The sequence below is a fragment of the Juglans microcarpa x Juglans regia genome, chromosome 6S, assembly GCF_004785595.1.
Source record: "Juglans microcarpa x Juglans regia isolate MS1-56 chromosome 6S, Jm3101_v1.0, whole genome shotgun sequence".
Lineage (NCBI taxonomy): Eukaryota > Viridiplantae > Streptophyta > Magnoliopsida > Fagales > Juglandaceae > Juglans > Juglans microcarpa x Juglans regia.
In genome coordinates, this window is record NC_054605.1 from 13,075,341 (window position 1) to 13,094,564 (window position 19,224).

The 19,224-nt window shown below is 37.3% G+C and overlaps 2 protein-coding genes across 2 annotated transcripts; one reads left to right on the plus strand and one right to left on the minus strand.

The window, feature by feature from the left end:
* Positions 1-218: 218 nt before the first annotated feature.
* LOC121236885 (zinc finger protein SHOOT GRAVITROPISM 5-like) lies at positions 219-1,130 on the plus strand. Its single transcript, XM_041133384.1, has one exon. The coding sequence runs from the start codon at positions 291-293 to the stop codon at positions 840-842; it is 552 nt and encodes a 183-aa protein (XP_040989318.1). The 5' UTR covers positions 219-290; the 3' UTR covers positions 843-1,130.
* A 10,004-nt stretch (positions 1,131-11,134) lies between these two features.
* Positions 11,135-15,650, minus strand: LOC121236632 (probable methyltransferase At1g27930). The gene is given in 4 exon segments (XM_041133069.1): positions 11,135-11,611; positions 11,614-11,861; positions 11,975-11,988; positions 15,361-15,650. Coding segments are annotated over 4 exon segments (1,029 nt in total).
* Positions 15,651-19,224: the final 3,574 nt, after the last annotated feature.

Genomic DNA, 19,224 nt, shown 5'->3' on the forward strand with positions numbered 1-19,224 from the left:
TTAAATTTTTATATAAAATATAATAAATAATTTAACTTTTTTAAATCTTAAAATAAAAATAATATTATAAGAATAATTTAATTTTTAATTTTAATCTCATTTCAATTCATTGGCTCAGTCAAAATTCATTTGTTTTATGGGAAACATGGGCATAGTAGTAACTTTGACAAGTTAAGCTTGTTTATATATAGCCGCAAGTCTCAGCCACCCCCACACGTCCAAACTCCCTCACCACCACCTCTTCCTCCTCAGGTCATCATTTCCTCTGAACCTCACCCTTTTTTCTTTCAATGGAAGATCATGAAGATCAAAAGGAGTTGCAGCTACTCCCTTCTCCAAACTCCGTACCTTCCTCATCACGCATGTCATCTCGGTCGACGGATTCTTCAGCTTCTCTAAGGTATCGATCAGCGGTGCCTGATCATCATAGTTCCTTCGAAGTCCCGGCACTAGACCTGCAGTTATCAATCAGTCTGAGGCCAATCCAGCCACCTTCTGATTGCGTTCTAGCCGGACCAATCTGTGCCTCCTTATACGACGATGTCATGCCGGAGACAGCGGGCTGCGTCGAGGCGTTGAAATGGCAGGCGGCAGAACAGATTCGGCTGGCGGCGATAGAGAAGGCGCATGCGGAGAGAGTGAGGGAGATGACGAGGAGAGAAATGGAGTTGGCGCAGTCGGAGTTCGCGAGAGCAAGGCACATGTGGGAGAGGGCGAGGGAAGAGGTGGAAAAGGCAGAGAGAATGAAGGAGAGAGCGACGCGCCAGATAGCAGACTCTACTACTACTGCTACGTGCATGGAGATCACTTGCCAATCTTGCAGGCAAAGGTTCCGGCCATAGTGCTCAATGATATAAATAGCATTTGAGTAGTACGTACCATTAACTCAAGCCTGATCATGAGTAAATCTGTTTTAAGCTTCTGTGGATTTGTATGTATGGAAATTAAAATCAATCTGGGTTCTTGGGTTTCTGCAATGAATTTGCTTCAACAAAAAACTTCAAAAGTTAGCGATTAAAGCACATAATAAAAGCGGCAGGAGATGTATAACTTCGTCGCTGCCCTTTTTACTTTGTCATCGTGATCTGTATGTTGAATAATATCAACACGGCGATCTATGCCATATGGTCCTGCAGGGGTGAATGCATATTCTCTCTCTCTCTCTACACTTTAGAAAAAGTTTACTCCTATTATATATATATATATATATATATATTGTAAGGTGAAAAGTTTATTTATTCAGAGATCAAGCAAGTCCAACAAGTTCTCTGAGTCGTAACAAGTTCTCTGAGTCGCAATTCTTCAGGGTAATCATGGGATTAGAAAAAATAAGCAAGGAAAAAAAGCCATTTCATCTCTGCATTTAATGGCACAGCTCGGATAATCTAAGAGCGTTTACAAGTTCGAGTCATGTCTGACCTGAGGACAGGATCAAAAAGCCGTCCGTACACCATATGTATGTAGTTTATGAACTGTGAAATCATATCTTAAATGCCAAGATATACAGAACTGCGCCCAGGTGTAGCAGAAACAGTGTACGGGTTTGGAGTCTTTCAAGACTACTTGATTGTTGTTCAAAAACTTAAATGAATTGCCTGGCTTCCATGGGTAATAATTAAGCTGACAAAGAGCTAGAGACCCTGGAGTGAATCAGATTTTATCAGAATATCTTGAGCACGGGAAGCTTGCATGGATATATATATATATGAGATTATGGAAAATAGTATTTAAGTTTTCAAGAATGTCTGGGTACTTGAAATGAAATTGCCATTGTTGATAGAGTACTGCCATTTCCTGATTGCTATTCTGATATAATTATCTTATCTGCAGATGAAACAACAGTACTCATAATATAAGAGTTGAAAAATATTAGCAGATTAAATATTTCATTGGATTGTTGAGAAACTGCATATGATATTTATCTGCTGTAACTTTATGCAGATCCAACATAGTTTTTTCAGCTCTTAATTTGATACTTTCATGGCTTGGGACATCACTGTGGAGGCATGGCATCAGAACCTTTTCAAAGCAAACAGAAGGAAGCATTAGCCATTAAGAAGAAATTCATCAAATCCAAACATGATTAGCTTTAAAAAAACACCAGGCATATATGCATCCTAGACTCGAACAGGTTCTTAAAACTACTTAGTTTAGCATTCTCTTTTGGATAAAGAACTGCTTTTTAGTAAAACCGGATTAAAGCTACTGAACTGATCAAAACTCATGACACTGGCTCAAACAAGTCAAACCCGATGCAAAAACTAGGGTCAAGTTGGGAACCTTGATGTTGATAGAAAGGCAAATGAATCAGAACAAAAAGGCGAGTAATTCAGCAAGAAGAAGACAGGATAGCTGTATCCACTTGTATTCGACTTCTTTAACTTTTGCTCATCAGAAACCAAACACCCACTACCCATGTCTGGGATCCAACACAAAAGAACCATTTTTGGATAGGATGGCTCTTAAAAAAGCGTCAGCCACAACAGTAACTAGCGCAGTGCTCCCTTTTCAAAGATGTCTCAAGGATGGCACATTAGCTTGATTTGTCAGCAACCTCCAAACATATTACTCAAATACAGTTAATCAGTAGTCAAGTGTGGCTCCAATAATGCACTTTGATTCTTTGATGATGTCATGAAATAATCTAGTGGGGGCAAATGATCATAAAGTCTCAACATTAGGTCCTTCTGAAAAGTACACTTGGAAACAGCTTGGAAAGCATTGGATATTGGAGGTAAAAAAAAAAAAAAAAAGGTGATTCTAATCTAATTAAATATTATTATCCTATCCTTCATTTGGTTTGCCAGAATCTTCTCAACTTCCCAACCTAAATGAGGATATAAAGACCCACTTAATCTTTCACCTTCTCAGTCTCACCATAGATATTTTCTTTCTTTCTTTCTTACTTTCTCACACATAACTTCAAAAAGAAGAAAATACCTTTCTCCATACTTTAAGTAATACACCTTTCGTAGTACACGGTCAACCCTCAAGATTGTGCTACAACACTTGCACTTTCACGTATTCTTTCAGTCATCTTAACGGCTAGAGTTGGACAATCAACGATAATTTGAGGGTACAAAACGGCAGTAGTTTTGATACTCTTATGGATTAATATATATATATATATATATATATATATTGTTAGATGCATGCTAGTTAGAGGTGAAAAATGTACTTTCACTTATTTTCAAACCAACCTTGATGCAGCTCCTAGTTTTACCATGTTAGGACCAGTACCCTTCTTAATGTTCCTAGTTTTACCAAGACGAACCCTTTAATTTTATCTCTGGCTTTTGGTAAATGCATGCAGTCTTTCTCTTTACAGGGTACATAAAAAAGTATTAGCAATACTCATTAGATCCAAGCCTGGCTATGCTTTTCCTTTTAGTAAAGAAAAACACACGAGGTATTGGATGTCCTTGCTAGCCTTAAAGTTAACTTTTGTAGGATCAAAATCTTCATAAAGATACGAGGATGACTACAATTTCTCAGAAAAATGAGTGTGAGTTGTCCTATTGGAAACCTAACTAGATCTGTATTTGATGGTCTCGATTCAGTTGGATATATGGCAGTGACTGAAAGAATGTCATTCCCTTTGGACTGAAGGTAAGTTAACAGAAAAAATGCTCAGAAGTGAGCCCTAATGGACATACAACATCTCCAGAATCCAGATCATAATCCAATTCATGATATTATGTACTCCGACATATGACCACTTCCATTATAGATACCTTTTCTTTTATCTTTTTATTGGGTTACAATCATAGATCAAATGAATGAAAGACCCATCAATTATTTCAGAAAGTTGATGAGCAGGGTGAAGATGATCATGCTTCCCCAGTTATCAAAGGAGTCATTATGACATAACCTTAAAAAATGTCCTTTTTCACATTGTCCACATCCGATTGTCAAGTTATACAGTTTTTTTTTGTAATTGAATTGCAAACAATTATTGTTTTAGTAGGGTATCTACCTCTAGAACCAAATTATAATTGTAAGCAGATCAGTAAACAGTAAACAGATCTTTGTGAAATCCTCAGAGATGAGCAGTAGGGAACCGCATCCATGCATCATGCATATGATGGTTGATTTCCCACAAATCATGCAGCACAAGCAATTCATTTTGGCACACACAAAGTTATGTTTCTGTATTGTACTGGAGGTGAATATAGATGAACTAAGTTCTTTATAGCATAGTTAATTCAAATTAGAAAAAAAAAAAAAAAAATCTATTTCCAAGTCAGTTAATTGGCAGGCTTAAAACACTATTGATGTGAAAACATTCTATACCAGCTACCATAAAAAAAATGAAAAAATCTATTCATCATCTATTTTTTCATCGTAATCTCATCATTCTATGATAGGTTTACAAGTGAAATATAATAAATAATCTCCAATCATCTCATGCCACATCATAGGATGATGGGAGGATGATGAAAATTAAGATGATGAGTAGCATTTGTTAGTGTTTTGAGTTTCTAATAATTGTGATGAATCCTACAACAAAAAATGCGCGCGTTGATACACCGACTTGTAAATAGCATAACTATTCAAATTATAGATAATTGAATGCGAGAATCTAGTTCACCTAAAGGACAGTGCCAATCCTTTTCAATTCAAAGTCGAAAGTAACATTTTGACAGGAGTGAATGAGTGAGTGAGTGACCATTTAAGCATCAAGAAAGGACAAAAAATGGTGGATCATATCATGCAAGGATTCACAAAGTTCAGCTTTGATGATACTTTGGTGATTGTTGAAAAGTAAGGGTAAAAATTTCTGCAAGTAACAACTTTTTTGAATCATCAAGATCTTTTTTTTTTTTTTTTTTTTTTTCCCAACAATTCATTTCTAAATCAAACATGGGGAAAAAAAGTCTGCTGACTTTTAAAGGTAGGAAAGTTCAGATCATGGTGGGACTAAACTCTTGCTGTCACACCATCTGAGAATGTGATTCACTCCCCCCGTCACATTAGCAAGAGTGGGCTAACAGATATTGTCTAGGTGCTTTATGATCTTTTAAACCTAAAAAAGCTAAAAGGATAGGGAGAAACATATAATAGAGTAGTTCATAATACAAGTTCATTATTTGCATTTTGACATTAACAGATAAAGGGAAGCTTTCTAGTCAAAAGAAAGTGAGGGTAAACAATGTTCTTAAAACACATGAGAAGTGGGAAGTGATGCATATGTTGCTATGTGTTTGTTCCCATTAGTTTCCATTCATTGTGAGAGGTGAACCAGTCATATCAATAGTGGCTGAGATGATCTGCTTTCATCCCCCAAAAAGAAAGCTAACTTATAATTATTAGTTGCTAGTTGGGGCTAGTTAGGAATCTTTACAGCATGTTTATAAATAAGAGTAATGCTACTCATCATCCTAACTTCTCTCATCTTTTCATCATCCCATGATGTGACATTAAGTGATTGAAAATTATTTATTACATTTCATTTGTAAACCTATCATCTAATACCACATTATGATGGGATGATGAGAGGATGATAAGAGTTGAGATGATGAATAGATTTTTTTTATAAATAAATGTTTCTCTAATTTTTAGAATTCTTGAAAAAAAATAATTACAAAATACGTTTTGTATTGGATTTTGTGAAAGTGGTACGCGGATGTTTTTTGTATAAGAGAATGAAAGCGGGTAGATAAAATTAAAAAGTTATTAGGGAGATACCCTTTTTTTTTTCCCGTGAAAGTTCATGTTTTTGTGTTTTTATTTTTGCAAAAATGTAGACAAAATATTAAAAAAAAAAAATTAGATGAAAATCTTGTTGATTTTAAAAGAAGTTTGCACTTAATTTAGTGTTTTTCTTTTAATTCTCACGTTAATTGGATAATTTGTATGCTATCCAAATAGTGTATTGGGATGGTAAAATATGCTATATTTGTAAGTGCATCCGCATCCAGACTTCCACCCTAAAATGGAATTTCAGGGGAATTGCAGGCCGTAACTTTTTTCTTTATATTCTCTCTTTGTTCCCTCATTCTACTTTTGGTTCTCTTTCCAATTATTATAACTTTTCTCGATTTGTCATTTTGTTATCTATCATGATTTTTTTTTTCAAATCATAAGAAATATATGATCCCTTAATTCTCCTGTAAATTTTTTAAGAGAATTATATATGAGAGTTGTTAGAGATATAAAGGAATTTCACATACTGATGTGACACACGTCTATTTTCTCAAGCCCATTTTTCTCCCACTTTCCCTCTCTCTCGTCTTTCCCCCTTTAGCTTCCGAGCAGCTGTGCGCCTCACCTGACTCTCTCTCTCAGCCACAGTAGCGTCGCCGCAGCTTGTTGTCGACCACCACCTACGATCGGTCCCCTCATTGGTGACCTCCGACCGAACCCAGCCCCCCACAGTGCAACCGCTCTCCCTCTTCTCCTCCCGAAATCGAGCCTCTCTCAAACGGTTTCTCCCTCTTGCTGTTGCCAGTGCTACCGCCGCAGCCCAACTGCACCACCACACCCAGCCCCTCATCGACATAAGTTTCTTCCCCCAGCCATCGGAGCCATTCTCTCTCTCTCCCTTCTCCGCGAGCAGAGCCTCCCTCTCTCAGTAAAACACCTCCCTCTCTCAGTAACCTCCTTATCTATGCTCTACACCGGCGGTGCCGCTTAGACCGCCGGCGTCTTTTGCCAATCATGAGGTGGTCCCCAACCACCATGGCCGGCGCGGGGAGAGGGTAGGGGGCGGGAATGGGGGAAGGGAAGAAAAGAAAAAAAAACGAAAATAGGGGAAGATGTGGCACACTGTAGTAGTATGCCACATCAGTGCGTGAGATTCCTTTGTGTTTATAGTGTTTTCCTTTAATTTTTCAATTTATTAGTTCTATTATTTACATATTCATGTGTAAAATAATTTTAAAAATATATTATTTTAATTTTTGTTTAAAATATCTATTTATAAACCTTATTTTTTTACCTGCTTAACACACCGTTCATGTGAAAGTGTTTCATATCGGCTATTTTAAAATTGTTAATATTTTTTTTTATAAGTATCATAATAAGTAGTTGAATAATGTTATATGTAATTATAAGGTGTTCATTTTTTTTAAAAAAAATTAACATTTAAAAATTAATTTTTTTGTGTCATAGATATGCTCACTTTTTGAAGGGAGTGCAAAATTTGTACACTTATAACGGTAGTTAAAGTATAAATAATTTATTTTTTTAAAAAAGAGTGTAGGATTTACACATCTTATGATAGTAGTCATTGTACAAATCATTCATTTAAAGAGAATGTGTAAGATTTGAACACCTTGTAACGATAGTCACTGTACATATTATTCATCTTTTTTAAAAAGAATGTGCTAGATTTACGCACTGTTATCATTCCTCCGAGTAGTTTGTTAATCCACGACGTGTATAATAATTTTTCTTTAAATGGATTTTAGTCATTTTAAAAAATTGGTTGGAATTGCCGGGAATGAGAGACAGGAGGAACAATCGAAACTCGGCGGCCAAACAGCGCTTCTGCGAATCTGCAGTGGGAGGAGAGCGAGTCTGAGTTCTACAAGTTGTGCAATCTCAACCACGACCATGGCCAGCGCCACGAGTACTTCCCCAGCCACAAGAGCTCCTTCTCGGCCTTCCTCTCCCGGTTCTACTCCAAGCTCTCCAATGTCCGCTTTTTCCCCGAGAACCCGAGCCATCTCACCCCCTACCTAGCCTCTCGCAACCGCGTCTGGTGCGTTTTCTGTGACTCCGACGTCGGCAAGCTTGGTAGCTTATTCGCTTGGTAGCCGCATTTTAGGTATCCTATTATTGGATTGCCGTTTTTGAATTTCTGTTTGGTTACTGAGAGAAACGCGAGGGGAAAAGGAAAGGAAGTTGAAGGTCTTTGAAATTCTATGCTATATGTTTGTTTATATCTCCCCCCCCCCCCCCCGCCCCCACCAATAATATAGCAACATTATAGTTAACTGTGGTATATAATCGAATTGTCTCAGTTTAGTGGAGCTTTTGCTTTCTTGAGGTTCTTTGAATAATGAAAATTTCTGAGAATTATATAATTTCTGTTATCGTTGTATTTTTTAGAGCAACGAAACAGTAGAATGCGTTCAGAGTCTGCTTTTATGGACCCATTTTTTTTTTTTTTAAACTGCGTGCCTTGTGTTCTGTTAGCAGTTATAATGCAAGCAGTACTAGTAATCATCTAGCAAGTGAGGATCATCTGAAGAATTCGAAGAATTTCATGTGGAAAAATGGCAATTTCAGTAATGAAAGGGTAAGTTCTGTCATCTGCAATGAGATTTGTTTTTGGAAATTTCTTCTATCATTGTACTGATATTTGTTTTTTAAAGTAATTGTACTGAATTTCTTAGTTAGTCATTTTTTTTACACTTCCTTGGGCCCTTAAATAAAACTCAGTATTACCTACCCGTCCTGGATATTTTAGCTTGTCCATTCTGTAGAATTGAACAAGAACATGGTTTGAGAAAGAGTGGAAAACATTGTAATTGAAGGTAGCAGTAGCATCTACTTAGTTGACTTCTAGTGGAGGCCATCCTCCACTGATTTTATTTCCAAACTAAATTAATACTATTTCTAAATTAGAGTAATATGATTCTTGTTTGCATGTGCACTAATTGATGGTTCTGTACCATTCACTTATTAAAATGCTTGTTTTATTAATGAGTTAACGATGTTTCGTGCTCCCCAAACTTGTGCTGACAATGGGGCTAGTCATTTGTTCCCAGTATTTGGAATATACTAAACTCTTAATGCTTGCAAAACTCAAAAAATCAGCATGCTATAGGGCGGAATGACTAAATAGTGATTGTTTATGCTCTAGATATATTTTTTCCCCTGGTTTGCTCTTTTACATCATGGGCTATGACCGAGCTGCTTCTGCTTCTTCATACCACTTGTTTTTTGCATTTTTACATTCACATGTACTTACAAAACCTTCAAACATTTACTGTATACTGATACTGATATAGACGAACCCGGTGCATGAGGACAAAGTAATTGTAAAAGGAGGAAGCAATTTTCATGGTATTGATCTCTGACTACAATTTTGGTTTTTTTTTCTTATTATTTATTTTCTCATGAAGCTGTTAGCTAGATTCCATATGAATTCATCATGTGAGTGGATGTGTTTATAGGATTGAAGTTTTGAAATTGTATCAGTAAACGTCTCATACAGAATTCTGGTTGGCTCTGTGCAGACGGAGTTTGCTGGAGTGATGCTTTATTTGGAACATGCTGTCCTTTCTTCATATTGTGATTCTTTTTCTTTAGGTTTGCAAAATCTCACTCAAATTTCTACATTGGCTGTTGAAGAGGCAAGAGGTAATGTGCATTCTGGAGCTCCTCCCCCGTGGTTTGAAGCAACTGAAGAAATTCAGATTGACGTTCAACTAAATTCTACAATTGGAAGCCTCATATTTCCCAATAAGTCAGGGAAGTCCAAAAAATTTAACCTGCAACGGGTTGGAGCTGGAGATGGAGAAGAGAGGAGAGATGTCAAGAGTGATTGCACATCCTAATGGCTTCCTAACTTTGGTAGAGTTTGGCAATCTGGTAGCCAGAAAGAATCTAGAAAATAATTTGAGATGGAGAAACACAAATATATCAAGCTTGAAAGTAAATTTGAGATGCCAGTTAAGAGACAACCTCATGTCAGCAAGGGAATGGTGAGCCACATTCTCGGCATACCACATGTAGGTTCCAAATTTTTTTAGGCTAGTTTTTGTAAGGTAAGGTGATGAAATATCTTATTGTTTGATGTCATGGTACAGTGTTGCATTGAAAGGTAGTCCATGTTTTGCAAGTTTTCACCTTTCATATGAGTTATACTGGCACTCAGAATCAGCATTTTATCTAATATATGTCATTACCAGGAGGCTCTGTAATTGTCTCCAGTGTCTTTCCAACACAGTATCAAAAAGGAAATAAAATGTGTTTTAAACTATAATGGGATATTTTTCTGCATTAAGGTCAGTTTATGGTAGTTGGTTCTAAAATACTGAACTCCACTGGACCTGGCATCTTACTCGTGATGGATGGAGTGCAATCATTGTAGGGTAATAGCTAATTTTTTTTGCAGAACTTAAAAGCTAGCTTTGTTTTATATTCTGGTTTGTGTATATACCTGTGTGTGCATCTTAATATGTAAGGCTGGATATCTGTGCTTAATAAGTGCTTGTTGCATCTTGAATTCTTTGAGACTTTCATAGAGTTTGTTGCATGTAGTTTGGGTGATTTCATGCATGTGGCATAACAATAATGATAATGAAAAAAGTTCTCTATCCAAAATAACAATGAAAACAGTTATACCAGAGTTTTGGCTTTTATATATGGACTTCCTAAGGCTTATACTTTTCTTTTCTTTGGCCACCCTTGCAGCACAGAGAAGCGGATGAATAATCATTTTGGAGATAAGAATGCTTAATATTGTATTCCTGATGGTGATAACGTTAGAGAATCACTACGTATATGTCTCATTCACCTCTGCACCATGTCGAGTTTTGGTTAGAGATTAATGGAGCAACGATCTTGTAGGAAAGGTAGCAGAGTTGGTGCAAATGCAATTCGGCGCAAAATAGGTTACATAGTTGCTAGGCTCTTGTACATAAAAAGAAATGCTATCAGTTGAAATGTCCATAATGTATTGTCAATGACATTGTGGGCATTTGGTCTGTTGTGCCAGATGCATTCAATATATCCTTTTCTTCCCATATTTCTTATATGCAGTATCCTGTTCAGGTAGCATCAATGTTCCCATCGATAAAGAATGCATTTAATTGCTTTGTTCTTGGGTATTAACTGCTCCCTTAATTTCTGGAATCCAAAAAGCTCTCAATAGACTAAAATGTTTTACATATTGCGTATCCATCTTTGATATCGATGTGGTAGCATTTTAGGCTGTTGTATATAACTTGGTATTTTTACCATCAGCTTGTGTTGCCTCTCATGCATCGCAGTCCTAAAATTGCATGAATATTAGCCCTTGATTGGCATGCTCTAGGCCGGTACATGTGAAATTGCCATAGCATTGGGTTTCATACTTTTGCAATTGCACATACACTTTTTTTTTTTTTCAAGAAAAAAAGGCTTAGTAATAGAATGAGCTTGTTACTTTTAGCTCTCTTCTTGGAGAAAAAGAATGATGTTACTCTATCACAACAGTTTTAGTAGTGAAAAACGTTGTAGAATTTAATTGACCTCTGATCCTGAAAACCCATTGTTTCCCTTTGGAAGAAACCAAGTTCTCCTCGCATAGAAAACTCCATGAAAACCACCTTTCAATCATTCTATGGACGCCATGTATGACTACATCTATTGTGTTCCCAGATCTTGGTATCATACTAGCAATATAGATTGTTTCCATCCTACCTGGTTCCAATGGTGTATCTCCACTCGGTCCATCCACCAGCGTCAAATCCCAATTATGTTGATATACATCTTGTGGCAAGGTTGTCAATGCAAACTGGCATTTTGATTCTTGAAGCAGTCCTTAGCTAGGTGCACAGGCTGAATTCTGCCTTGCATGCTTGAGCAGCTTGTAAGCCTTCTTTCCAAGTATCTGGTATTCAACCTTGTACGTTCGAGTGCTATTTGAATTTGCATTGATTTGTTTCTAGGTATTTGGTATTCATCCTCTAGAAAGATGGTGATGCCACATGTATTGATTTGTGACAGGTATAGATATTGGGGTACAAGCCCAAAAATTAGCAGGTTTTAGGGAGCTTTGTGGGAAATAACATTTGACAGAAGCATAAATTCATTTTCTGTGAGGATGATCGCGTTGGTAGAGGTTTTTGGTTGAGTTTTTGTGAAGCCCGATGTAACAAGATAGTAAGAGAAATACTGTAAACAATTCCTCAGAGGGGAGGAACCTCCAGAAAAATATGAGAGAAGATGGAGAGTATTCTAGAACGTGTATTCAGAAAATATTCTTCAGATGCCCCTTACACAGTATTGCAATGGAATTTAAGTGGAACATTCTAACGGTTTCCACAGAGCCTACAACCAATCATTGACATTTCAGTACAAAAATAACAATAAGGGTAAAATGGACTAAACTAATGCAAATGACCATATAAGGCCATTTGGAATTAAAAGAAATAAAAAACTAATCCTGCTACTTTACTGGGCCGTGGCCCAAGCCCATTTGCATCTACCCTCACTTGTAACTGGTAGCCCAAATCCATCTCAAGTCCCTAGCCCATGAGTGGCCCACGCGTGTGACAAAGCCTTCTCCATTAGAACACCGTGCCCACAAGGTGTGGGTAGGCCTCCTTTAGTTCTTTGAATGGTTCCTATGTTGCACTCTCAGCCGTCTACCCTTGCCAACGGATTAGCAACTCCACCACCAGTAAGTTCTCTGATTTCCTTAGCCTCCTTGACATGGTCTCTTCTGGTTCTGGTTTTATTGTGCCATCTGTGTCTGTTGGTGGTAGGGTTTGTTGAACCGTAGTTTGTAACCCTAACTTTTTCTTTATCTGTGAAATATGGAACACTGGGTGTATGGACGATGAAGGTGGTAGATCTAGTTTGCAGGCTAGTTCCCAATTTTTAAATGATTTGATACGGGCCATAGAATCTAGTGTATAACTTGAGGCTTTGTCGACTGGCCACTAAATGCTGCCTGTAGGGTTGAAGTTTCAAATAAATGCACTCTTCCACTTCAAAATGTTGTTCCTTCCTCTTAAGGTCATCGTATTTCTTCATGCGATCCTGAGCCCTTTATAGATTTTTCTTCAACAATTTCATGATCTGGTCCCTGGATCTCAACTCCTCTTCCACTTTAGTGGTTCCAGGGGTATAGTGCAGTAATTTTGGTGGAGCATAGCAGTATAAAGTCTCAAAGGGTGTGAGGCGTGTAGAGGAATGGTAAGTGATGTTATACCACCATTCTGCTAGAGGGATCCAATAGGCCCAAGTTTTAGGTTTATCACACACAAAACACCTTAGATAGTTCTCTAAACACTTGTTCACAGCCTCACTTTGACCATCAGTCTGTGGATGGTATGAAATGCTTAAGGGTAGATGGATGCCTTGTATCCTGAAAAGTTCTTGCCAAAACAGGCTAGTGAATACACTTCCTTTGTCAGAGACAATGGACTAAGGCATCCCATGTAGCTTCAGAATCTGTTTAACAAAAAGTTGAGCCACAGTTTTGGTTGAGAAATGATGAGTGATAGGAGTAAAGTGAGCATATTTAGTTAAGCGATCCACCACTACCCATACCCTATCAAATCCTTGTGATTTAGATAGCCTTTCTATAAAATCCATAGTGATGTGCAGCCAAGGTTGAGAGGGAATTGGGAAGGGTTGTAACAACCCACTAGGTTTAGCTTGATTTGCCTTAACTTTCTAACAAACTTCACAATTTCTGATAAAGGTTCTTAGATCATTTCTCAATCCTAGCCAGTAAAACTCTTTCTTCACTCTGTGGAGGGTTTTATCATACACTGAATGACCCCCTAATGGCTCACTTTGTAAAATCTGTAATATTTTCTGTCGAGAATCACCATGTTCAAATACAAACAATCTTTTTTGTAAAATAATAGACCATTTTTTTCTGAAATTTTTTTAGGCAACAACCCCATAGTAGTTTGCTCCAGTAGTTTAATGGAATTTTGATCTTGCTTGTACCCTTCCTTGATCTCATCCCACCACTCCACTGTAGGAATAGATAGAGCTGAAATACTCAATCCCACTTCTGGTTTATGAACTTCATCCTTTCTAGATAAGGCATCAGCCACAAGATTCTCTACCCCCTTTTTATATTCCACCCTAACATCATAACCAAGTAGTTTTGAAACCCATTTTTGTTGTAGATGGGTGCTTACCTTCTATTGAAGAAAAAACTTTAAACTTTGATGGTCTGTTCTGACAGTGAACACTTTTCTAATAAGATAGGGCCTCCACTTCTATATAGCAGTCACTAGTGCATAGAGTTTTTTTTTCATAAGTTGACCAAGATGGTATCCTTCCTTTTAAGGCCTGATTGAAATAGGCAATGAGCTTATTTTTTTGCATCAACACAACCCCAATGGCTTGCCCTGAGGCATCACATTAAATCACAAAGGGTTGAGTAAAATAAGGCAATACTAATATAGGGGGTTTTGAGGCTGCCTCTTTTAGTTTTAAGAAGACTTTTTTAGCTTCAAGGATCCACACAAACTGGTTTTTCTTTAGTAACCCAGTCAAAAGTCCATCAATACTTCCATAACCTTTGATGGATTTTCTGTAATACCCAGTAAGACTTAGGAAGCCCCTGAGTCCCTTCAATGATATGGGTAAGGGCCAGTTCTCCATAGCCTTAATTTTATCAGGATCCACTCTTACTCTCTGAGCTGATATTAAATGGCCCAGATAAGCCACTTCAGCCATTAAAAAACTACATTTAGAAGCTTTAGCCAGTAGCTAGTGTTGTCTCAATGTCTCTAGGGTCACCCTCAAATGGTGTAAGTGATCATCTGTTGTTCTGCTGTATACTAATATATCACCAAAGAAATCAAGATAAATTCTCTCAAGTAAGGCCTAAAAATTTCATTCATTAAGATTTGAAAAGTAGAAGGGGTGTTAGTTAAACCAAATGGCATCACAAGAAATTTATAGTGCCCCTCATGTGTCCTAAAAGCAGTTCTAGGAACATCCTCCCTTTACACCGTGATCTGGTGGTACCCAGATCGAAGATCCAACTTAAAAAATACATTTGCCCCACTAAGTTCATCCATCAATTCTTCTACTATAGGGATTGAATATTTATCCTTCACTGTTACTTTGTTCAAAACCCTGTAATCCACGCACATCCTTCAAGACCCATCAACCTTCCTCACTAGTAGCACTGGTGATGAATAGGGGCTTCAATTAGGTTGGATCACCCATGTTTTCAGTAGCTCTTTCACAAAATTTTCAATTTCATCCAACTAAAAATAATGATATCTATAAGGTCTCACTGATATAAGCATTGTGTTAGGTAATAGATTTATTAAATAGTCATGTGACCTATTAGGAGGCAGCCCTTGAGGTTCACCAAACACTTCTGAAAACTCTTCCAGGAGTGCCTTAACAGCCACTGGAACCTCCATAGGTTGCTGGAATTTTTTCACTTTTATGAGTTGTACCCATACCCCTTTCTTTTCCAACTTATTATCTTTATAGAGGCCCCCCTCTTCAATGGTTATGGTGGGACATAGCCCTCTCAGCGGTACATCCCTATTCTCTTGTTTAAATCCCATAGTTAAGTCACCAAAATTCCACAATATGGGTCCCAACCCTCTCAACCATTGCACCCTAAGAACCATATCATAGCCTGCTAGAACTAACACTTGCATTTCAGATTCAAATTCCACACTCTATAATTTAAAACTTAGCCTGGGACACCTTCCCTCAGTGGAAATTTCTTCACCATTGGCCACCTTGACCCTCACCCTTTCCTCTTCCAGCACTGGGATATTCCTTTTCTTCACCACTGAAGGGTCCAAGAAGTTATGGGTGCTTCTTGAGTCTATCAGCACTACAATCAATTGATTCATCACCTTCCCCTTAATTCTCATGGTTTTGGAATTTTGTGAACCCACCAAAGCATGGAGAGATATTCCTGGTTGTTTATCATCAAATTGCACTTTATTAAACTCTTCTCCTAATGTTTCATCTGGCTGTACACTTTCCATTGGGTTTCCTTCATCCACCTCTTCAATCAAAAACAACCTAAGGTTAGGACATTTGTGGCCTGGATTCCACTTGGAGTCACAGTAGTAACAGAGCCCTTTATCATTTCTATCTTTTATCTGGAATTGGTTAATTTTCTGGAGTGAAACTAGAGCTTTGAAAGGCCCTTTTGGAGTTGTGGAATGTGTAAGAGTTAGGTGTTTTGGGGGTACTTGGTCAGGAAGGGGTAGAATTCCTTTATACTCCTTTTAGTGATGCTCAAGTGTTCTTCTTGAATTTTTGCTAAGCTATATGCAGTCAACAAATTATCAGGTTTGAACATTCTCACAGGTAACCTTATATCATCTCTCAATCCACTCAGAAAACAATTGAATTTATAGGATTCAGATAACCCCTTAAGTTTGTTTGATAGGCCTCAAAGTTAGATTTATAGTTTTTCACCATACCATTCTGTTTTAACCTTGTCAAGGCTTCCATAGGATCATCATAAGAGCTAAGGCCAAACCTTGTGACAAGCGCTTGCGCAAATTTCTCCCAGCCCCTCAACTTTCCTGACTCCTCTAAGTCTTGGAACTATACTAATGTTTGGCCTTTCATGTGGAAGGAAGCAAGTCTCAGTTTATGGTGAGGAATGGTATTATAAAATGCAAAGAAATGATTGGCTTTATTGAGCCAACTAGTGGGATCATCCCTTTTAAAACTTGGAAAATCACTACGTACTTACCTTGGCATTGTTTCCCTTTCAAGCTCATTAGACTCCTGCCTTTGCTGATGTTGGTTTGAAGCCTCCGAATCAGACAAGTTTTGATTATTCCTTTACAACTCAGCAGTCAGTGTTGTCATTTGCTGGATCATGGAATCTGATTGCCTTTTCAAGGCTAGCAACTCAGTCTCCACTGTTTTGAACTAGGACTCCATAGATCTGGTGAGATTGGCCAAGCCTTCCTGCAGCTAGCTCATGCGTGTTCCATCAGCCATGGTCACAATCAAGAGATCGAAATCTCTGATACCAAGTGTAACAAGATAGTAATATAAATACTATAAACAACTCCTTAGATGGGAGTAACCTTCAGAAAAATATGAGAGAAGATAAAGATAATTCTAGAATGTGTATGCAGAAAATATTCTTCAAATGCCCCTTACATAGTACTGCTAAGGAATTTAAGTGGAACATTCTAACGGTTTCCACAGAGCCTACAGCCAATCACTGACATTTCAGTAAAAAAAACAATAAAGGTAAAATGGACTAAATAATGCAAATGACCATACAAGGCCTTCTGGAATTAAAAGAAATAAAATTCTAATCCTGTTACTTTACTTGGTCGTGGCCCAAGCGCACTTGCATCTCCCCTTACTTGTAACTAGTAGCCCAAAGCCATCTCAAGTCCTTGGCCCATGAGTGGCCCACGCGTGTGACACCCGGTGCATGTGATGGAAGTTGGAACCTCGCTGCTTGTGGGAGAGAAAGGCAAGTGTGGTGAAGAACAGTAGATAAAGTCGGTGGTGGAGGGGAGTTGGGCAAAGTTGTGACTATGACTAAAAAAATCTGATGATGGAGAAACTTGATAGTATCATGAGGAGGGCCGGGGTAACTTTTTTTACGTTAGTGTTCAATCTCTTCTGTCCTATGTAATATTTGTATTCTATTGGTAGATTGTGTTGTGCCTCAGGTGAGAGTGCAAGAGAAAACATAACATAAGGAGTTACAAAAGAACAGAAATGGAGCACATCTGGGGCATTGTTTTGCATGTTCTTCTCTTTAGTTTTCAACAGTAGTACAACTCTCAGCACATCCCTTTTACTGGGTGGTCGGTGTTTTGATGACACAGAGTTGTTAAAATGATGGAGCCCCTTGGTATCATTTTTTTAATGCCCTTGGTATCTTCTTAAGTGGAAAGGAAGGAAACATTTTACTTTTGTATCAAGTGTTTTCCTTCTCTTTTCTTTGAATTCTTAGCTAATTGATGAGGTTAACCCCTAGGGGTTGGCTCAAGTTGTAAAGACCTTGGTCTTGATGGTATGCTTTCTCAAAGGTCTAAAGTTTGAATCCTCTTGAGTGCAAACAATCACTACGAGTCATCGGACTGAGAGATTTTCCTCCTGAATTACTTTATGTGCACTTGCGAAAAACTTCTTGCTGATGGCTTATGGACCCCAAGGATTAGTTGGGGTGCTGTTCTCGGACACCTGGTGCCAATACAAATTGCTGAGACTAATGGTTGTGGTTGCAATTTGTGTTTCAATCATTTTAAAGTGATCGTGACTTGGATTTTGGAACTTCTACGAGATAGTTCACTAGTTCACTTTTTGTTTTTGTATATGGGTATAGATTAGTTGAGGAAGACTAGAGATTAGTTGAATGGCCACTTTCATACAACGATTTTATAGGATCTCTTTCTTTTTAAATAAGAGCCTTTCTGTTATCCATTTCGATCACTAGTGGAGATTTGTGTTCTAATTCACTTATTGAATAACCAAGACGTGAAAACTTGATTATGGGATAGAGAATACAATACACATACATAATTCAGATTTTTGCTTAAAGTTTGGAACAAGTAGATTCTAATGCACACTTGTGTGGACATTTGAACATGCTGCAAAAGGATGTGAAGAGGTGAAAGAGACTTGATTGATAGGGTAATAATTTGATTCTAAGTTTCTAGTTTTGTGTGTGTATGGGTGTCTCCATGGTAATGTTGCCCCAACTCCTAATTTATACACAGTTTACTTCTTCAAGAAAGCTTACAATATTGTAGGAATGAAATTTAGAGAATGTTTCTGAAGTAATTTCTTTCTTTCTTTCAACTGGATAGCTGTTAGGAGAAGTAAATTCAGCAAACCATAATATCAATGTTTTTGTTAGTTTTGTTTGGTCGTCTCTTTGACACCTGCCTTTGTTCCTTCCCACATATCCTCTATTTTTTCTCTTTGTAATTTTTTCCTTTTGTTTATCTAGTTACCCGTCCATATCAACAACAACAGGTTTTGATCACTTGGGCTTGTTTTTCACTAGACCCTCTTCTCCTCTTCTGAAATTCTGTTGTATATTTTATTATCTCCTTTAGAGCTTGTTTGGATACTTAGAATATCTCAGAATATCTATAAATAGTAGTAAAATGGTTTAAATTAAAATTTTTTATTGGATTTTGGAAAATAAGGGAGAAAAAAATAAAAGAAGGAAGAAAAAAATTGAATAAAGTTAAAAAATTATTTGAATATAATTTTTATTTTTAAATTTGAAAAAAATATATTATTATTTTTTTGTTTTATTTGGAAGTTTGGAAAAGTTGTATTGAGTTTTGTGTTTGGATAATGATTAGGTAATGATTAGATGAAAAAGTTAAAAATTTGAAATTGAAAAGTGTTTATGTTTGAGTGATGTTTGGATAGGAAATATCTGAAAATACTTGAGAATACCTTATTATATAAATTAGGCGTCTTCCAACCTAAACTCATTTATGCATAAAGAAAACTTTTTTTGGCAAGGAAAATTATAAAGAATAATGATAAACCCGGCACTTTTTACAAACTTTACACGAACAAGCTCAAAACTAGAATTTTAGAAAATTCACAATC

Coding starts and splice junctions, on each gene's coding strand:
- LOC121236885 (XM_041133384.1), top strand. CDS start 291: ATGGAAGATCATGAAGATCAAAAGGAGTTGCAGCTACTCCCTTCTCCA.